This window comes from Pteropus vampyrus, unplaced genomic scaffold (genome assembly GCF_000151845.1).
Source record: "Pteropus vampyrus isolate Shadow unplaced genomic scaffold, Pvam_2.0 Scaffold22, whole genome shotgun sequence".
Classification (NCBI taxonomy): Eukaryota; Metazoa; Chordata; class Mammalia; order Chiroptera; family Pteropodidae; genus Pteropus; species Pteropus vampyrus.
In genome coordinates this window covers 2,479,710-2,493,668 of record NW_011888803.1, presented here as the reverse complement: position 1 = coordinate 2,493,668, position 13,959 = coordinate 2,479,710, and the positions used below count along the sequence as shown (strand labels likewise).

The 13,959-nt window shown below is 34.9% G+C and overlaps 1 protein-coding gene across 1 annotated transcript in view; it reads right to left on the bottom strand.

Moving 5' to 3' along the window:
- Nucleotides 1-661: 661 nt before the first annotated feature.
- Nucleotides 662-13,959, bottom strand: part of PTGFR (prostaglandin F receptor) — a 30,345-nt gene continuing 17,047 nt past the window's right edge. Inside the window, exon 2 of the mRNA XM_011355551.2 lies at nucleotides 662-1,409. Within this exon, the coding sequence (XP_011353853.1) occupies nucleotides 1,110-1,409 (300 nt within the window). The 3' untranslated portion in view covers nucleotides 662-1,109. The remainder of the gene's footprint in view (nucleotides 1,410-13,959) is intronic.

Genomic DNA, 13,959 nt, shown 5'->3' with positions numbered 1-13,959 from the left:
AGATGCCATCTGACAGATTTAATGAAGCCACTTTCAACAGAACTTTCTGATGTCCTTTTGAGTGTGTGTGGGTGTGTGTGTGTATGTATGTCTATGTACAGGTAGGTAAAAAGCAGAAACACACTACCTGCAGATAGTCATTGTATATTAAATACAGATTGTAATTTTTTTGTTCTCTGACAGAAATGATGGCTCAAAGTAAAGCAACTTTGCCAGTGTTCTTTGCACCTATCACTAGGTTTAAGGTTTATTTATTTATTTATTTATTTACTTACTTACTTACTTACTTACTTATTTTTGCATTATGTATGGCAGAGCTTCTTAGGAACTGCTGTAATGCAAATCACCTATATATGTGCTAAGACAGAGCCTTTTTTTTCTCTTAAAGTTACTTACTGTACACTAGACTTTTCAAAGGAAAAGGGAATAATTTGAAAACTGAAAATCTGTGACTTACCAAGAAAATCCTCAATCAACAATTGACCCTCATAATAATAAATGCGAACAGTCATATTTATCAAATATGACAAGGATAGGCTCATTTTAAACAGGCTCGCAAGATCAGGCAACCTGACAGCCACACCTGGTGTATATGGAGGTCATTATAAACAAACCACAGTGAATCTCATGTGACATGACCATACATATAGTTACTGAGGTTACAAGTGACGGATAAAACAGACCGGATTAAAGAGTGAGGGCACTCCATGGCATTAAACCTAGTCTATAAGGAGTAGCTGCAGAGCAGTGACTCTCAAATAGGCATTTCACTATGCAGGTAGTTTTAAAATGTTCTTTGGCAAATAGGCCACATAAATGATTTAGGATTTAACAGAGTCACTCATTCCAAAAGCACAAATAACACAGATAAGCCCAAAATTGTTTTCAATTTGACTCCCACAGCATTATTTCATCATGTTTACCTCGTTGACAAAACAAAGTGAAAATGTGCATTTATACAGTTAATTTAACAAATTTCAAAAGCCAAATCTGACAAAAGTGCTCCAAACTACCTGCTGAGGTCTGAATTTTCCAGTTAGGCTTTATACATATTTATACAATCAACTAAAACACTGCCAAAATTTTGTTAATTTTTTCCTAGACCTACATTAACTTAATTGTCCAATTAAACTAGGTGCTTGCTTCTCTGTATCTGGTGACTCAGAAATAGCAGCAACCTTTAAGGAATTTTTAATGGAGCTCAGTTCCCAAACGTGTAAGCTGATGACATGCACTCCACAGCAGCGTCTGGCAAGCTTGTAGAGATTCTTAAGGACAGCCTTCCGCAGAAGAATATACACCCAGGGATCCAAGATTTGATTCCATGTTGCCATTCGGAGAGCAAAAAGTATTGTTTCACAGGTCTCCATAGAACTATTTCCATTTATTCCAATGTTGGCCATCGTCACCTGCAAAACAAACATAAGGAAATTGATTGATAGACATTTTCTCAGTCCTACAGTTTTTTTTAACTTACCTAGCTACGCTTTATGGTATTGATTTTACCTTCCACAAAGAGATGTTATTTTGCAAAATACTGACAAAAAAAAATGAACAGCAGAAACGTTGACACATACATCTGAATCCTTTGCATTCAAATTGACATCAGAATTACAAAAAGAATAACTTATATGGTGAGTCAAATATGCACAAATAGAGTAAGTCAAGAGAGGACAAACAATAATACTAGTAACTGATTTCTTTTTTTACTTCTGAGAATAGTAAGCTCAAAGCCAACTCATTTGTATATTTCAATGAAAAAAAAACTAAAGTATATTTAGGTAAATAAAGTATAGACAAGTTAAGGTATATATAAACTATAGATAAGAGTTTTTAAAAATGATTTTAGAGTATCTGATATTAATTTGCACATGGCATACAATATTTTTCTGAAATGTTACTTTTAGAATTTTCTGCTTGGTAACTACTTGGAATCCTTGATACCAAGGATTCCTATTTCATTTTCCTTTTTCTATATCTCTCACCCTAGTCTTAATTTAACTTGTTAAAACATTCCAAAAGTACAATGGGATTTTCTAAGGGTTTTGAGGAAATGAGTTCTGGTCTGTATTACCACTGAGACTTAATGTAGATTTTGGTCTCATGTGTCCATTTCCTGACCACCCATGATGTAAAAGAGACCATTTTATGGAATAAGTTCCATAAATGGTCCCAGCTACATGTTAGAACTGGTTTATCACTGAGCCCAGCTTTGACTTCCAAATAAATAGTCGCAGGACAAACGAGGTGGCAGGGGAGGCGGGGGTGTTGGGGGGGTAGTAGAGTTTGAAAATAGTTTGGATATAAAAACAAATAAGAAATAAATTAACAAAATTTAAGCTGAAAAATTAAGGGAGGCTTGGACCATTACGCCACCAGGATTAAGAGACGATATAATGAAGCCTAAAACCAAAAAGAGAAGAAAATCAAGTCTTCTTGGTCTCCTTACTGGATCATTATCGAAGGAAATGTCTTAATTTGGCCTGATGATACTACCAGTTGAAAGATAAATGTCCCTTATCAAAACCTTCATTATCCATGCAACAAAGTACAATCTCTTTAACTGCCTCCTTGATGATGCACCTGAATTTCACCTGTACAATCCAATCTCCCCTGCAAATATCCTAGCCTCCAACCGCTGTGAAGGCCTCACTTGTCACAAATGGACCACAGCCTTCTGAGCTTTGGCTTGTGTAACTCTCTTTGTTTTGAACTCTTGTTTCCTCCTTTCTCTGCCTGACAAACTCCTATCCATCCTCTGAACCTCACCTCCATGAAACTTTCCCCAACTTATTGAGATGAATTAGCAAGTAGCTCCCATTTTTGTGTTCCCACAGCACCCTGTCCACCCTAGTAATATCACTTACGACACTCCAAAACAAGTATGCGTTTATCTGTATATCTATGAGCATCTCTTCTTTTCATTTCTAATATCCAGAAAAAAGCTCACACCTAGGAAGTACACAGTAAGTGTTGAATGAATAACACTGTATTCTTTTTATTCATTGAAACTATCTGATCATCCATCAGAATGGCCTAATATTTTGAAGCTTGAAATGTTTTTAAAAGTTTTAATACAATAGTTTTATAAAGTTTTAATCCACTAGTGAAGGATTCTGAGGTGATTTGTTGTCACCAAAAGAAGCAAGACTTGCAGTCCATGCAGATCCCTTGGGAAAAAGGTTTTTTCCTTCAGGGTTCATTTCCTAGGGGAATAATGTGTCAAACTGCAGGCCTAAAGATTCTGTAGATAAATCAGGCCAAACAAGTTTCAACACAGAAAAAATTACAGTCCCCACACAGTAGTACCTAGATCAGGTATAGACTCTTACATCACTGTTCCCCAAATTGTTCAACAGGATTGAAGAAATAAACCTATACGGGCCCAGTTTCTTTTAGAAGAAAGTGGGGCCAAGATCCAATTGACAGTTGGACTGAGATATTTTCACTTTATATTTTTTCTTTACTCATCAAATATTTGTTGATTATCTGCTATGTGCCAGGTGACGTGTTTGACACTGAGGGCAAAATAGCAGACCAAGTAGATATGTGCCTGACCTCGTAGAACTTACAATATTTGCTAGGTTAGGGTGTGGTGGGTGGTGATTCAAGGATGAATGGTTAAATATTTCTCTTGCCTCATGAATATTAAATGAATGCATTTCCTATTAATGACTAAGTATGTTCCTGGGGAACCCAGAACCCAGCCAAGACACTCTGTGTAGCTGGGAACAAAGATGGTCAATGTAATTGCATGGAACAGCTGGGCCTGGCTCAGAGATGTGCAAATTTAAAACGCCTAAGTTACATGACAGGCACTTCTCTGATTCTCCTCCCTCCTCTGCAATCAGCAGTGTGTCTGTCACCAGCCGTAAAAGGACTTTGAGTTCTCTGCTGAGGACTAGCCAGCACCCAGGCTTCTCTCCAGAATATCGCTGTCCCCAGGCATTAACTCTCACTCTCTCCCTCCTTCCACCCCAGGCCAGTCTGGAAGAGGTTGCTCTGGGGCCTGGCTTGGGAGAATCTAATCACTTAGCCATCAACAAAGATGTAGGCGGAATATTTATATAAAATGATTATGATTAGTACATTATTGATAGTAGCATATTATTGAAAACTTGAGACAACCTAAGTATCCAACAAAAGATAAATTATGGTAATTTCACATAATGGAAAAATATGCAGGCAATAATGTTTGTGATTCAGTATTAACTCTTTAAAAAGCAAGTTACCAAACTATATTGACTATGTGATCCCAAATCCCAAATTTGGGGGGAAAAAATATATATATATATATATTTTTAAATATATATATTTATATATATATAAAATTTTGTGCATGCATAGAAAAAAGATTAGAGTATATTTCACCGTTTTCATTGGTAAAATCTAGATAGTAGAAGGACAGAAGATTTCGATTTTTTCCTTTGGTTTATCTCTAATTTACTAATTTTTTAAGATAGGTCATGCATTGCTTTTGTAATTTGTGCTCTTTTCTCAAGTAATTTATTGATATATACTATTGCACTAAATCAGAACTAATGTGGATTATTTATGCATGTATATGTGTATGTGAGTGAAGTGCCACAGAATTGCTTGAAAAATTCAAGCCTTGATAAGACTGGCACAAGTGTGGGAGCTAGAGTAAGAAAGAGGCAAGTCTGCCATTTTCCATGGGCTCTGTCAACAGTCACCGCACAAGCCCTGAAAGCATTTTTCTCTGGCCAGCCGACATGACCTTGGATTCCAGAGAGTCGTGTACAGATTCTCATCACAAACACAGCCTTTCGTCTAGTTTCCAAGAGGCACCTGGCACATGGAATTATTATGTGTTGTTGTCTAAAATACCTTTCTTTAGACCTTGGCATGTTATAGTTGTTCATCTTTGTTAATGATTAGAATTTTGAGAAGTGGACAGGGCAAAATATTCAGATATTATTTGGGAAAAAAACAATTAATTAACCTGATATCTCTAAGACATTCAACACTAAGATAAGAGAGAAATACTGAGGTCAAATAAGAGTATGAGAAGAAGAGTTCGTGTTCATTGCCAGTTGCACAGAGCAAAATAGATAACACTTGTAATAAAATCTCCATTTATCTAGGCCACACAATACAATTAAATCAATTGTTAAAGTGATCAAAATTAATGAATCTGCCAGGCTACTTCACTCATAAGTAACAGCTCATGTTTATTAAAGTTTTATTCTGTAAGCTAGTCCATCATTTCCTACCCTGTCTGTGTATCTGTTTGTCAGTGTCAGTATGCCAGTGCCTATTCACAATTAACAGCCATGGTAAATTTTAAAAATTATGCTTCCATTTCTTTGAGTAATCACAAAAGTAAATCAATCCAGCCCTGAGTAGTTTCTAAGTATCTACTACGTCCCGGTATTGTGCTAGATGCTAGTGATACAGAGATGAATATTTAGAAAAATCCTATGTAACACATGATATATTTTGTTTACTTATCTAGGTTTTTTTCTCATTCTTTTTTTTTTATTATTAGTTTCAAGTATACAGTACATTGGTTAGACATTTATATAGTTTATGAAACGATCTCCCGGATTCTCTATCTTACCTCTGGCTCTACACATAGCCATTTCCTTACTGCTGTCTGCATTCCCTATGCCATGTTCTCCATCCCCATGACCCTCTATTAACTACTAATTTGTACTTCTTTAAACCTCTACTGCTTTCTCCTAGCCCTGCTCCCCCAGGCCTCTCCCCTCTGGCTGTCACTCATTGTCCTCTATATTTGTGGATCTGTTTTCAATTTATTTGTTCTTTTTGTTCCTTAGATTCCACATGTCAGTGAAATAATATGGCATTTATTTTTGTCTGACTTATATCTAGCTCTTATTACTATCTCTCACGCTAAAATATGCTTTCCTGAAAGCATGTTTTTGTTTGATTGATTCTCTGCTATATCCCCAGCACCTGGCATACAGTAGGGCAGTCAATATTTGTTGAATGAATGAAGTCCCTATGAGGAGAGACTGACAAAAGCAAAGTTATGATGTTGCAAGTAATATGATAAAAACATGTAAAATGTGTCACAGGCAGGGCTATTTAATTGTACATGATCCCAGATGCAGTCATTAAAAAGTGTAACTTTTTGAAATTTTTCTAGGACATCAAAACCAATTATTCAGACTGAACAAATTTTGAATTTATGGTGATTCTACTGCAGTTTGTCTCAATTTCTTCTTGGCACTATTTTTTAAAGAAATTTAAATGAATATATAATCAAAACTATTACTGGTAGAATGTCCAACTTCTTTAGATACAAAACCATTTCTTAGAATAATATCAACATCTTTTTTCATATGAACAATGTCTATGACAATTATACATGGTTCTCATCTAGTCAGTGAAGCAGGTATTTTCCCACATAGTTATCTTATTCCAAGAAGCACACCATTCCTTTCCTCTTTTCCGTCATTACAGAAGACTAGTTCAGGGACAGTTTCTTCGGGAAATGAAAGAGTACACAGAAGTATAATTCATTGATTGACAAGTTATTGTCCCTCATATCATCATCCAAAGACTTATCTTTAGGTTTAACACTTGAATAACACAGAGCTAGGGAGCTAATTGTGATTATGGGATTATAACTCAGCTTTACCAGATAATGAACAAGTTCCCTCAGGAAACCTTGCCTAAAGACCATTCCATTATATCTCCATGTGAGAAGTTTAATCTATCTGTTAATTTGGATACTTAGTGAGTAAAGAACTATGTATCAATGGTTGATTTTAAAATGTCACAGCACCTATGAGTATTTGCAAATGAGAAGTGTCATTTTAATTCAACTTCAATGACAACTTTAGAAAAGGCACATTATATAAATCACTGAATCCATCTCAATTCAACAGGTGACATTCAGAGTTAAATATATTTGTGGCGATTTAACTAAACAGTGTTTATCTTTGAAACAGATTGTTTCATTTCTGCAACAATGACTATAAGACCCTTCAGGAAAAATTTATCCTTGTGCAACTCTAATATGCTTTAAAAAAAAAAAACTGTAACAAACTGAAATGTAGAGGCTTTTTTATATTTAAATTATATATATTTTTAGATCGCTGAATATAAAAGGTAATAATATTTCAAATCATTACTCATTTATTAAATACTCATTAAAATTAAAACAATATTTTGCACATGGTGAATGATTCAGAGTTAAGACAGAAATAATACAACAGGGAGGAATAAAAGGACTAATTCTATTCTTATACCCCAACTCTAGAATAGCTGTGAAATATTGCCCACTACCAAAGTATGTATCAGTGCTGCAAAATACAAACACTTGTGCCAATTAACTTTCTTCTGCTTGATTTGTTGGCAGAGGATTAACCAATAGCCAAATTGACAGCACATTCCTGTCTCTCTCTAAAGACTTTGAAAGTGGTAAAGAAATAAGAAAAGAGGATATGCTATGTACATACTGCTCCCTTCAAAATAGGACAATCCCAAATCAAAATACTTTATATGCATCTTTATTCTTTCATGCCAGCGAAGAAAATGATGTTTAAAATGAAAAACTTTAAACTGAACAATCCATAGAGAAGAAAAATTGTGTGATACCTGGAAAACCAAAAAGTTAATCTTTCTAGAGAAGGTTTATTTATAGAATCCATGTTTTTTCCTTTGCTAGTCCAGTTTCTTCTCCCAAGCCTGCACTATTTTTGAGTTTATTTAGTGGGAAACTTTATTTCAGAACTCCTAGGAATAATTGTCCCTGGTCCGCTGATGCTAGTCTTTACAAAATATTGTTGTAATTTCTTTTTATGACACTTTTTGAAGGAATGAAATATAGTCATTTATCCCAGAATGTCAACTACAACAAAAATTAAAAATAAATAAAATTTATATATATTTTATGTCACATGTAGTAATTTCTCTAAGGAAATAAAATAGGCTATAATCAAAAGATATGTCCTACAGACCAAACAGAGATTGTACTGAATTACAATGAAAGTAAATTAGTCATAACTGAATGAGAACAAATTGCATAGTTAAGAGAAGGTCTTTATTACCAACTACAGACTCTGTCATAGAACTTGACCACTATCAAAACATAGGCCAGCACCAAGCCACAAGAACTGGTCATTCTGGCAGTTATGAAATCCTGAATCATAGGAAAGGCTCCTATAAACCAGAGTACCTTGCTATATCATCTAAGAGTGAGAGATTTGGACACAAAAAACTACAGAATCTAGAACTGAGTATTTCTCTATGTTAGGAAAGCTCTTTTTCTATTAGGCCTTCTAATGCTCATAACAACCCTATCACAAATGTATTGTTGTAATCTACATTTTACAAATTAGGAAATTATGGTTCAGCAAGATAAGAGACCTGCCCCCTGGTGTCAGCCTGAATAAAAGCCTTTCCAGGCCCTGTTCTAATTACTACACTAGATTGCCTAGGGGCCCTGCAGTCTACTTGCTCAATCTTCTGCCAAACTTCACCCAAGAGAATGGAGAAAGCTTCCTAAGTAATGGAAGACACTTATAGAGAGCCAGGATCTCACAATAACCAAGCCTACCAAGGAGGCCTGCAGAATCTGTTGCAAAGTCAAGAGCTGCTGCTCCTGACAACATCTCCATCCACCCCAAAACAGAGGTGGGGATAGAAGGAGGAAATAGTACAGAATTGAGGCCCTGTTCCAGTTGTAAAACTGCCCGAAGAAGCCCTTCTCTTTCTGCCTCCAGATTAACACAGGTACAAACACCTTGCCCCAAGACAGGCCAAGGTTGATATAGCAGGGTTTAGAACTAATGTCTCCAAGTCAGAGGGATCCGAGAATTTTGTCCAAATTTTTCAGCCCAAAGCTAGCCACGGTCTAGAGTAAACAATTTTGTTTTCATATAATCACTGCCACTGAGACCCAAGTTTATTTTTCAGAGAGTAAAGCAAAAATCTAATTTAAGGGATTCTGAGAGCAGAGAGAAACAAAATGTGCTTCATTTATTATATACACATAGAATTGTCTACATCACTTCACATAAGGAGACAGAATCACAAAATCTTAGAGGATGCATACTTTAAAAATAACACTTATATTTTTCTCCATTTCTTCAACTGTTCCTCATACGACATGGTCTGCAAACCTCTGGATATCCATCTCTTATACTCTAGTTTCTCAATCATCCTTTAAAACAATGCACTGGTCAGAAATAAGTGCCAAGCTCAGAGGAACAATCATTTCCTGAGATCTGGACAAACTACTCCTATTTGTGCTTCCATGATTGTGTCAGCTACTTTCTCCTTTGCGTAGCTCCTTGTGAATTGATCTTAACTCCTAACACATTACAGAAAATAAGCTTCTTACTTAATTTTCTCAAAGTGACTATGCAGAGCAATACAACCTTCACTTTTCCCTACTTGTTTCCAAATTATTCGGACTTAAATGTGTGAATATACAAGTATTTAAACATAAATATATAGAGTTACAGTCACGTCTCCATGACTCTATATTGATGGCTTTACCTCCTGGTATTAATATCCTTTCTGGAGCCTGACACATTAACTCTCAGCCAGCATATGCCGGAAGTCATGGATAAGGTGTGAAACAACAGTAGTAAAAGAAAACTTGTGTGAATTCATGTTTCAAGGAATACCTCAGCCTTTTTGAGACCATTAATCTCTAGTTTGCCCAAAAGTGTCTATTTACTTAAAGTTAAAGGAAAGTAGTACAATTAAAGTGAGTTTTAAATTTTTAATTTTTTTAAGGTGTTAAATCAAACATCTCCCCAGAAGCCTTTACTATTCTTGGGGAAGGGTTATAATCTCTGGTCAAAATTGAGAATCACTGGGGAGGATGAAGAGGAGAGACAGATGCAAAGATTCCCACCTGGTTAGATCCCAGAAGGATTTGGGAGCTTGGAAATGGAAGATATGGGGAGTGTGGTGAGAAGGTACATTCAAGATGCTACAACAGACTTCTCTGTCTTAGACATCTTTATCTCGCCTAAAGGACTTCTGCCATCCTCGAATCTTCTGCATAATAAGTTGTTAGATCCAACCACTGTTAAACTCACTGACTAATCAATTAGTTTAATTTAACCATAGAGAAGTTTTGGTTCACACACTGCTGGCCATTAAATATTCCTGTCAGTATCTGACACATTCAGCCATCAGGAGGGTGCAGGAGGACCAGGTCCACCAGGTTGGTTTAGGCATAGTAGGAAAAACTGAAGCCTTTACCTCAATGTGTCTTCAAGGAAGCAGGGGAAAGGGAAGAGAAAAGTCATTTGAATATATATATATATATAACTATTTTTCTGATGCTGCAGATAAGAAAACTAAATCACAGAGAAGTTTACTTGCCCAAATTCACATTGCTGGTATGTGACAGAGGCAGAATTGAAACCCAAGTCTATCTGGCTTCAAAGCTTGTGATCTTTCACTATACCATTCCCAGTAATGAGACCAGTAGTAGTATGTTATATTTATGAACAAGATGATAAAAAGAAAATAATAGCTAACATTTACTGAATACTTGTTATATTCCAGGCACTGTTTTAATACTTTATATCTATTATCTTATTTAATCTTAACAACTCTGAGGAGAGCAATGTGTTCTCTATTTTAACACAAAGATGCTGAGGCATGGAGAAATTAAGTAACCCAAGGTCACCCAACTAAAATATGGTGCAGTTAGGATTTAAAGAGCGGGGGATGGGAAGGATTCATGTATTGGCCTCCTTGGCATTAGCAGATCTCATTTTTAACTCTCTAGTTTTCTATTTCTGTTAGCCTTTCTACTGCTGACTCTAGCACTCTCTCACCCACTATTTCTATTAATATACTTTCACCAGTATAGATCGGGAGCATATGCTAATAAATGTATTGCTCCAGATCTTTTATGCCCATAACAACCAATATAACTGACAGGTAAGTCATATGAGTTGAGTACCACACAACTGAGGTGTCCTTCAGAAAGATGATTGTCAAAAGGATGCAAGAACAGAGGAGCACTGTCTGTCCTGGAATGGAAAAGGATTTTTTTCTTTTTAAGTGTTAACTAATAGATGTAAAGTGAAACATAGCTCAGCATCTTTTTTTCTCCTTTATATCTACCCCATATGCATGCCATGATTTTCTGTTTTTGTTTTTGTTTTGTTTTGTTTTTCAATTTAAGTATAGTTGGTATACAATATATTAGCCATATTAGTTTCAGGTATACAAATGATTTTCATTTTAACAGTCTCCTCTCATCCTTTTAACTTTTGACTTGTCTTCAGATGTTGTTTTTATTTTTTTTTAATCCAAACTTCAATTTGTAATCATTATTCTGTCATTTCTGTTCTTTGGCAATGATGAAAATTAAAAATCAGTAGGCAGAATGTTTAGATCTTAGAAGAAGAAAACATGTGTCTGAAAATATGTTTGTTTTTATGTCTTGCCTTGTTGAAATAATTATTTCATTTTACTTTGAACTGTGCTTTTAACAGCATTGTAAATTCTGGCTCTTTCTAGCCATGATTATCTACCTTCAACCCATAGTTAGGCTAACAAAGTATTGGTCATACTTTAAACACTGGCAATGATAGATGCAAAAGAAGACATTTTCATCCTAATCAAGAAATGTTTATCTAACATGTCATAACTAATGTAATTATTAGAACTCATCTATGAATTAAAGAGAAAACAACTAGTTAGAAATAGTGTAGGAGATGCACTGTTTTAGGAACAAAAGACTACTTTGACAACTGGCAACACTCTGTTAATTGCAAAAGCAGACTGTAGCAGAAAGGTGTTTCAGTAAAACACCCACCCTGAAACACATTATGTTTTTCCAAAGAGAAATGTCCAACTGGCAAAGTTGGTTTATTATTACAGAAGTTTGTAATGTTGCTCTCGGCAACAAATTGAGACACAAAATACATAGCTAGGAAGGCTCTGAGTCAGGACTATAACCAATGTCTAATTAACTCCAAAGTATAATTGAGTATAATTCAAAATGAAATTAACTGCAAAGTATAATATGAGTATAGTTCAAAATGAAATCAACATATACATCTGGTCAGGAAAAAAATTCAAACCTTGCACATTATCAGTCAATTTAATTAAAAATAATTCTGTTTCATGGTGATACTTGAGTCAGTATGGTTTTTTTAACACAAAGATAAGAAAATTTTTTGATCATTAAGATTTTTTTACTTTCCAAATTTATTTCTCAGGAATTATGTAGTTATATTTTTAATTTCCCTTCACATCATCTAAATAGCAAACTGAAATTCATCTTCCTTAGTTATAAGTCAGTGTATATTCTAGCATTCACTTGATAACAGCCTATGGGCCTAACTCTGATTAAATTCACCCTCTCTTAGGTAATTTTCAGCACTTAAATACACACATTACCTTGATTTTAGTTCCCTGAGCAGAGAACCCAGTTGAACCCACCCAGACTTTTGACCTACAGAACTATGAGATAGATAATAAAGTAGGCACTGTTTCACACTGCTAAGTTGGTGGGGATTTGTTACATAGCAACAGAAAACTAACACAGTACTCATGAGGGACTTAAAATTAGAAAACAGTAAAATTCTTATACAAAAACTTACAACAGACATTATACTTAATGAAGAAAATATAGATGCATTTTAAGAGCTGGAATGAGTCAAGGATACCTATCATTACTACCACTGCTCAACACAGTATTGTAATCCCTGGTTAATACTACAAGGAAAAAAAAAAGAGGTATATAAGAATTGGAAGAAAAGAGATAAGCTTTTGTTATCTATAAATTGTTAGAATCAATAAATGATTAAAATCAATAAAAGAGTTCAGCAAGTTGTTGAATACATGACCAACTTAGAAAACAGTTCTCTACACTATTAACTATAAACTATAACACAAAATACCATTCAAAATAGCATAGACATTATAAAGTATTTAGGAATTTATTTAAGAAATAAATAAGACCTTTGTAGGGGCTTATAATTTTAATTTCTCCTGTTCCGTATTTTTCAAAGTTCATATAATAAACATATTATTTTGCTAATAAAAACATACCATATCAATGGTGATATTCAAAGTATTTAGAACACTGGCACCAATCAATCAGAATGACACAAAAAATAAATGAGCAGTTTTACCACACAGGTATCTGTCAGATGAAGAAGAGCCTTGCATCTCATTAACTAATCGATTATTTAAGTTAACTGATTATTATATTTCTCTCTCAGAATTGGCCAAGAAGGACAAATTTTAGCCTTTCACTTTCTCTGAAGAATTTCTCTCAATTAATTATTTTTCCTGTAGTCAGGAAAAAGGGACTAGAACAAAATTAGATCAACAACACGATATAACTTACTTAAAAGATTGCAGGGAACAAAAAATAGAGCTGGCACAGAAGAGAGAAGAGCATGTCTATGAACTGAAGAATGAGAAAATAAGAAAGAACTATCATGTGGCCTGCACCTGACCAACAGGCTAACCATCTATCCTGCCTGATAGGACAGAGTAAAAAAGTGTAGCTCAGATCGTATCTCCTACATAAACTCAGTTGTTCCAAGAATGTGAATGCTGGGGACTTTGACATGACCTGCCTTCAAATTATGAAATGATAAGGTTCAAAGTCCCTCATGGACTCCAGGAGTAATCAAAAGATAGTGATTAAAATACAGAACATACTTAATAAGTACTTTTACAAAATCTACCAGAGTGGTAAGTAAATTTACCATAAAAAGCAGCTTAAGAGGTTAAATTGTTTTCACTTTACAAACACACCCAAGATAGGGTATCGAGACACCCTCTGTATATTTTAACCATGATAAACTGATCCCAAACTGAAGTCAAATCATCCCCGAATTGAACCAATGATTCATTCACCTCACTAAGAATGATCTAAGTAATCCAACAAGTAAGTCTGAAAATGACCACCAAAGCAATCAAGATGGTTCTCCTTCCCTTAGGAGACTGTCAGCAAAAGCTGAGAAAATTTCC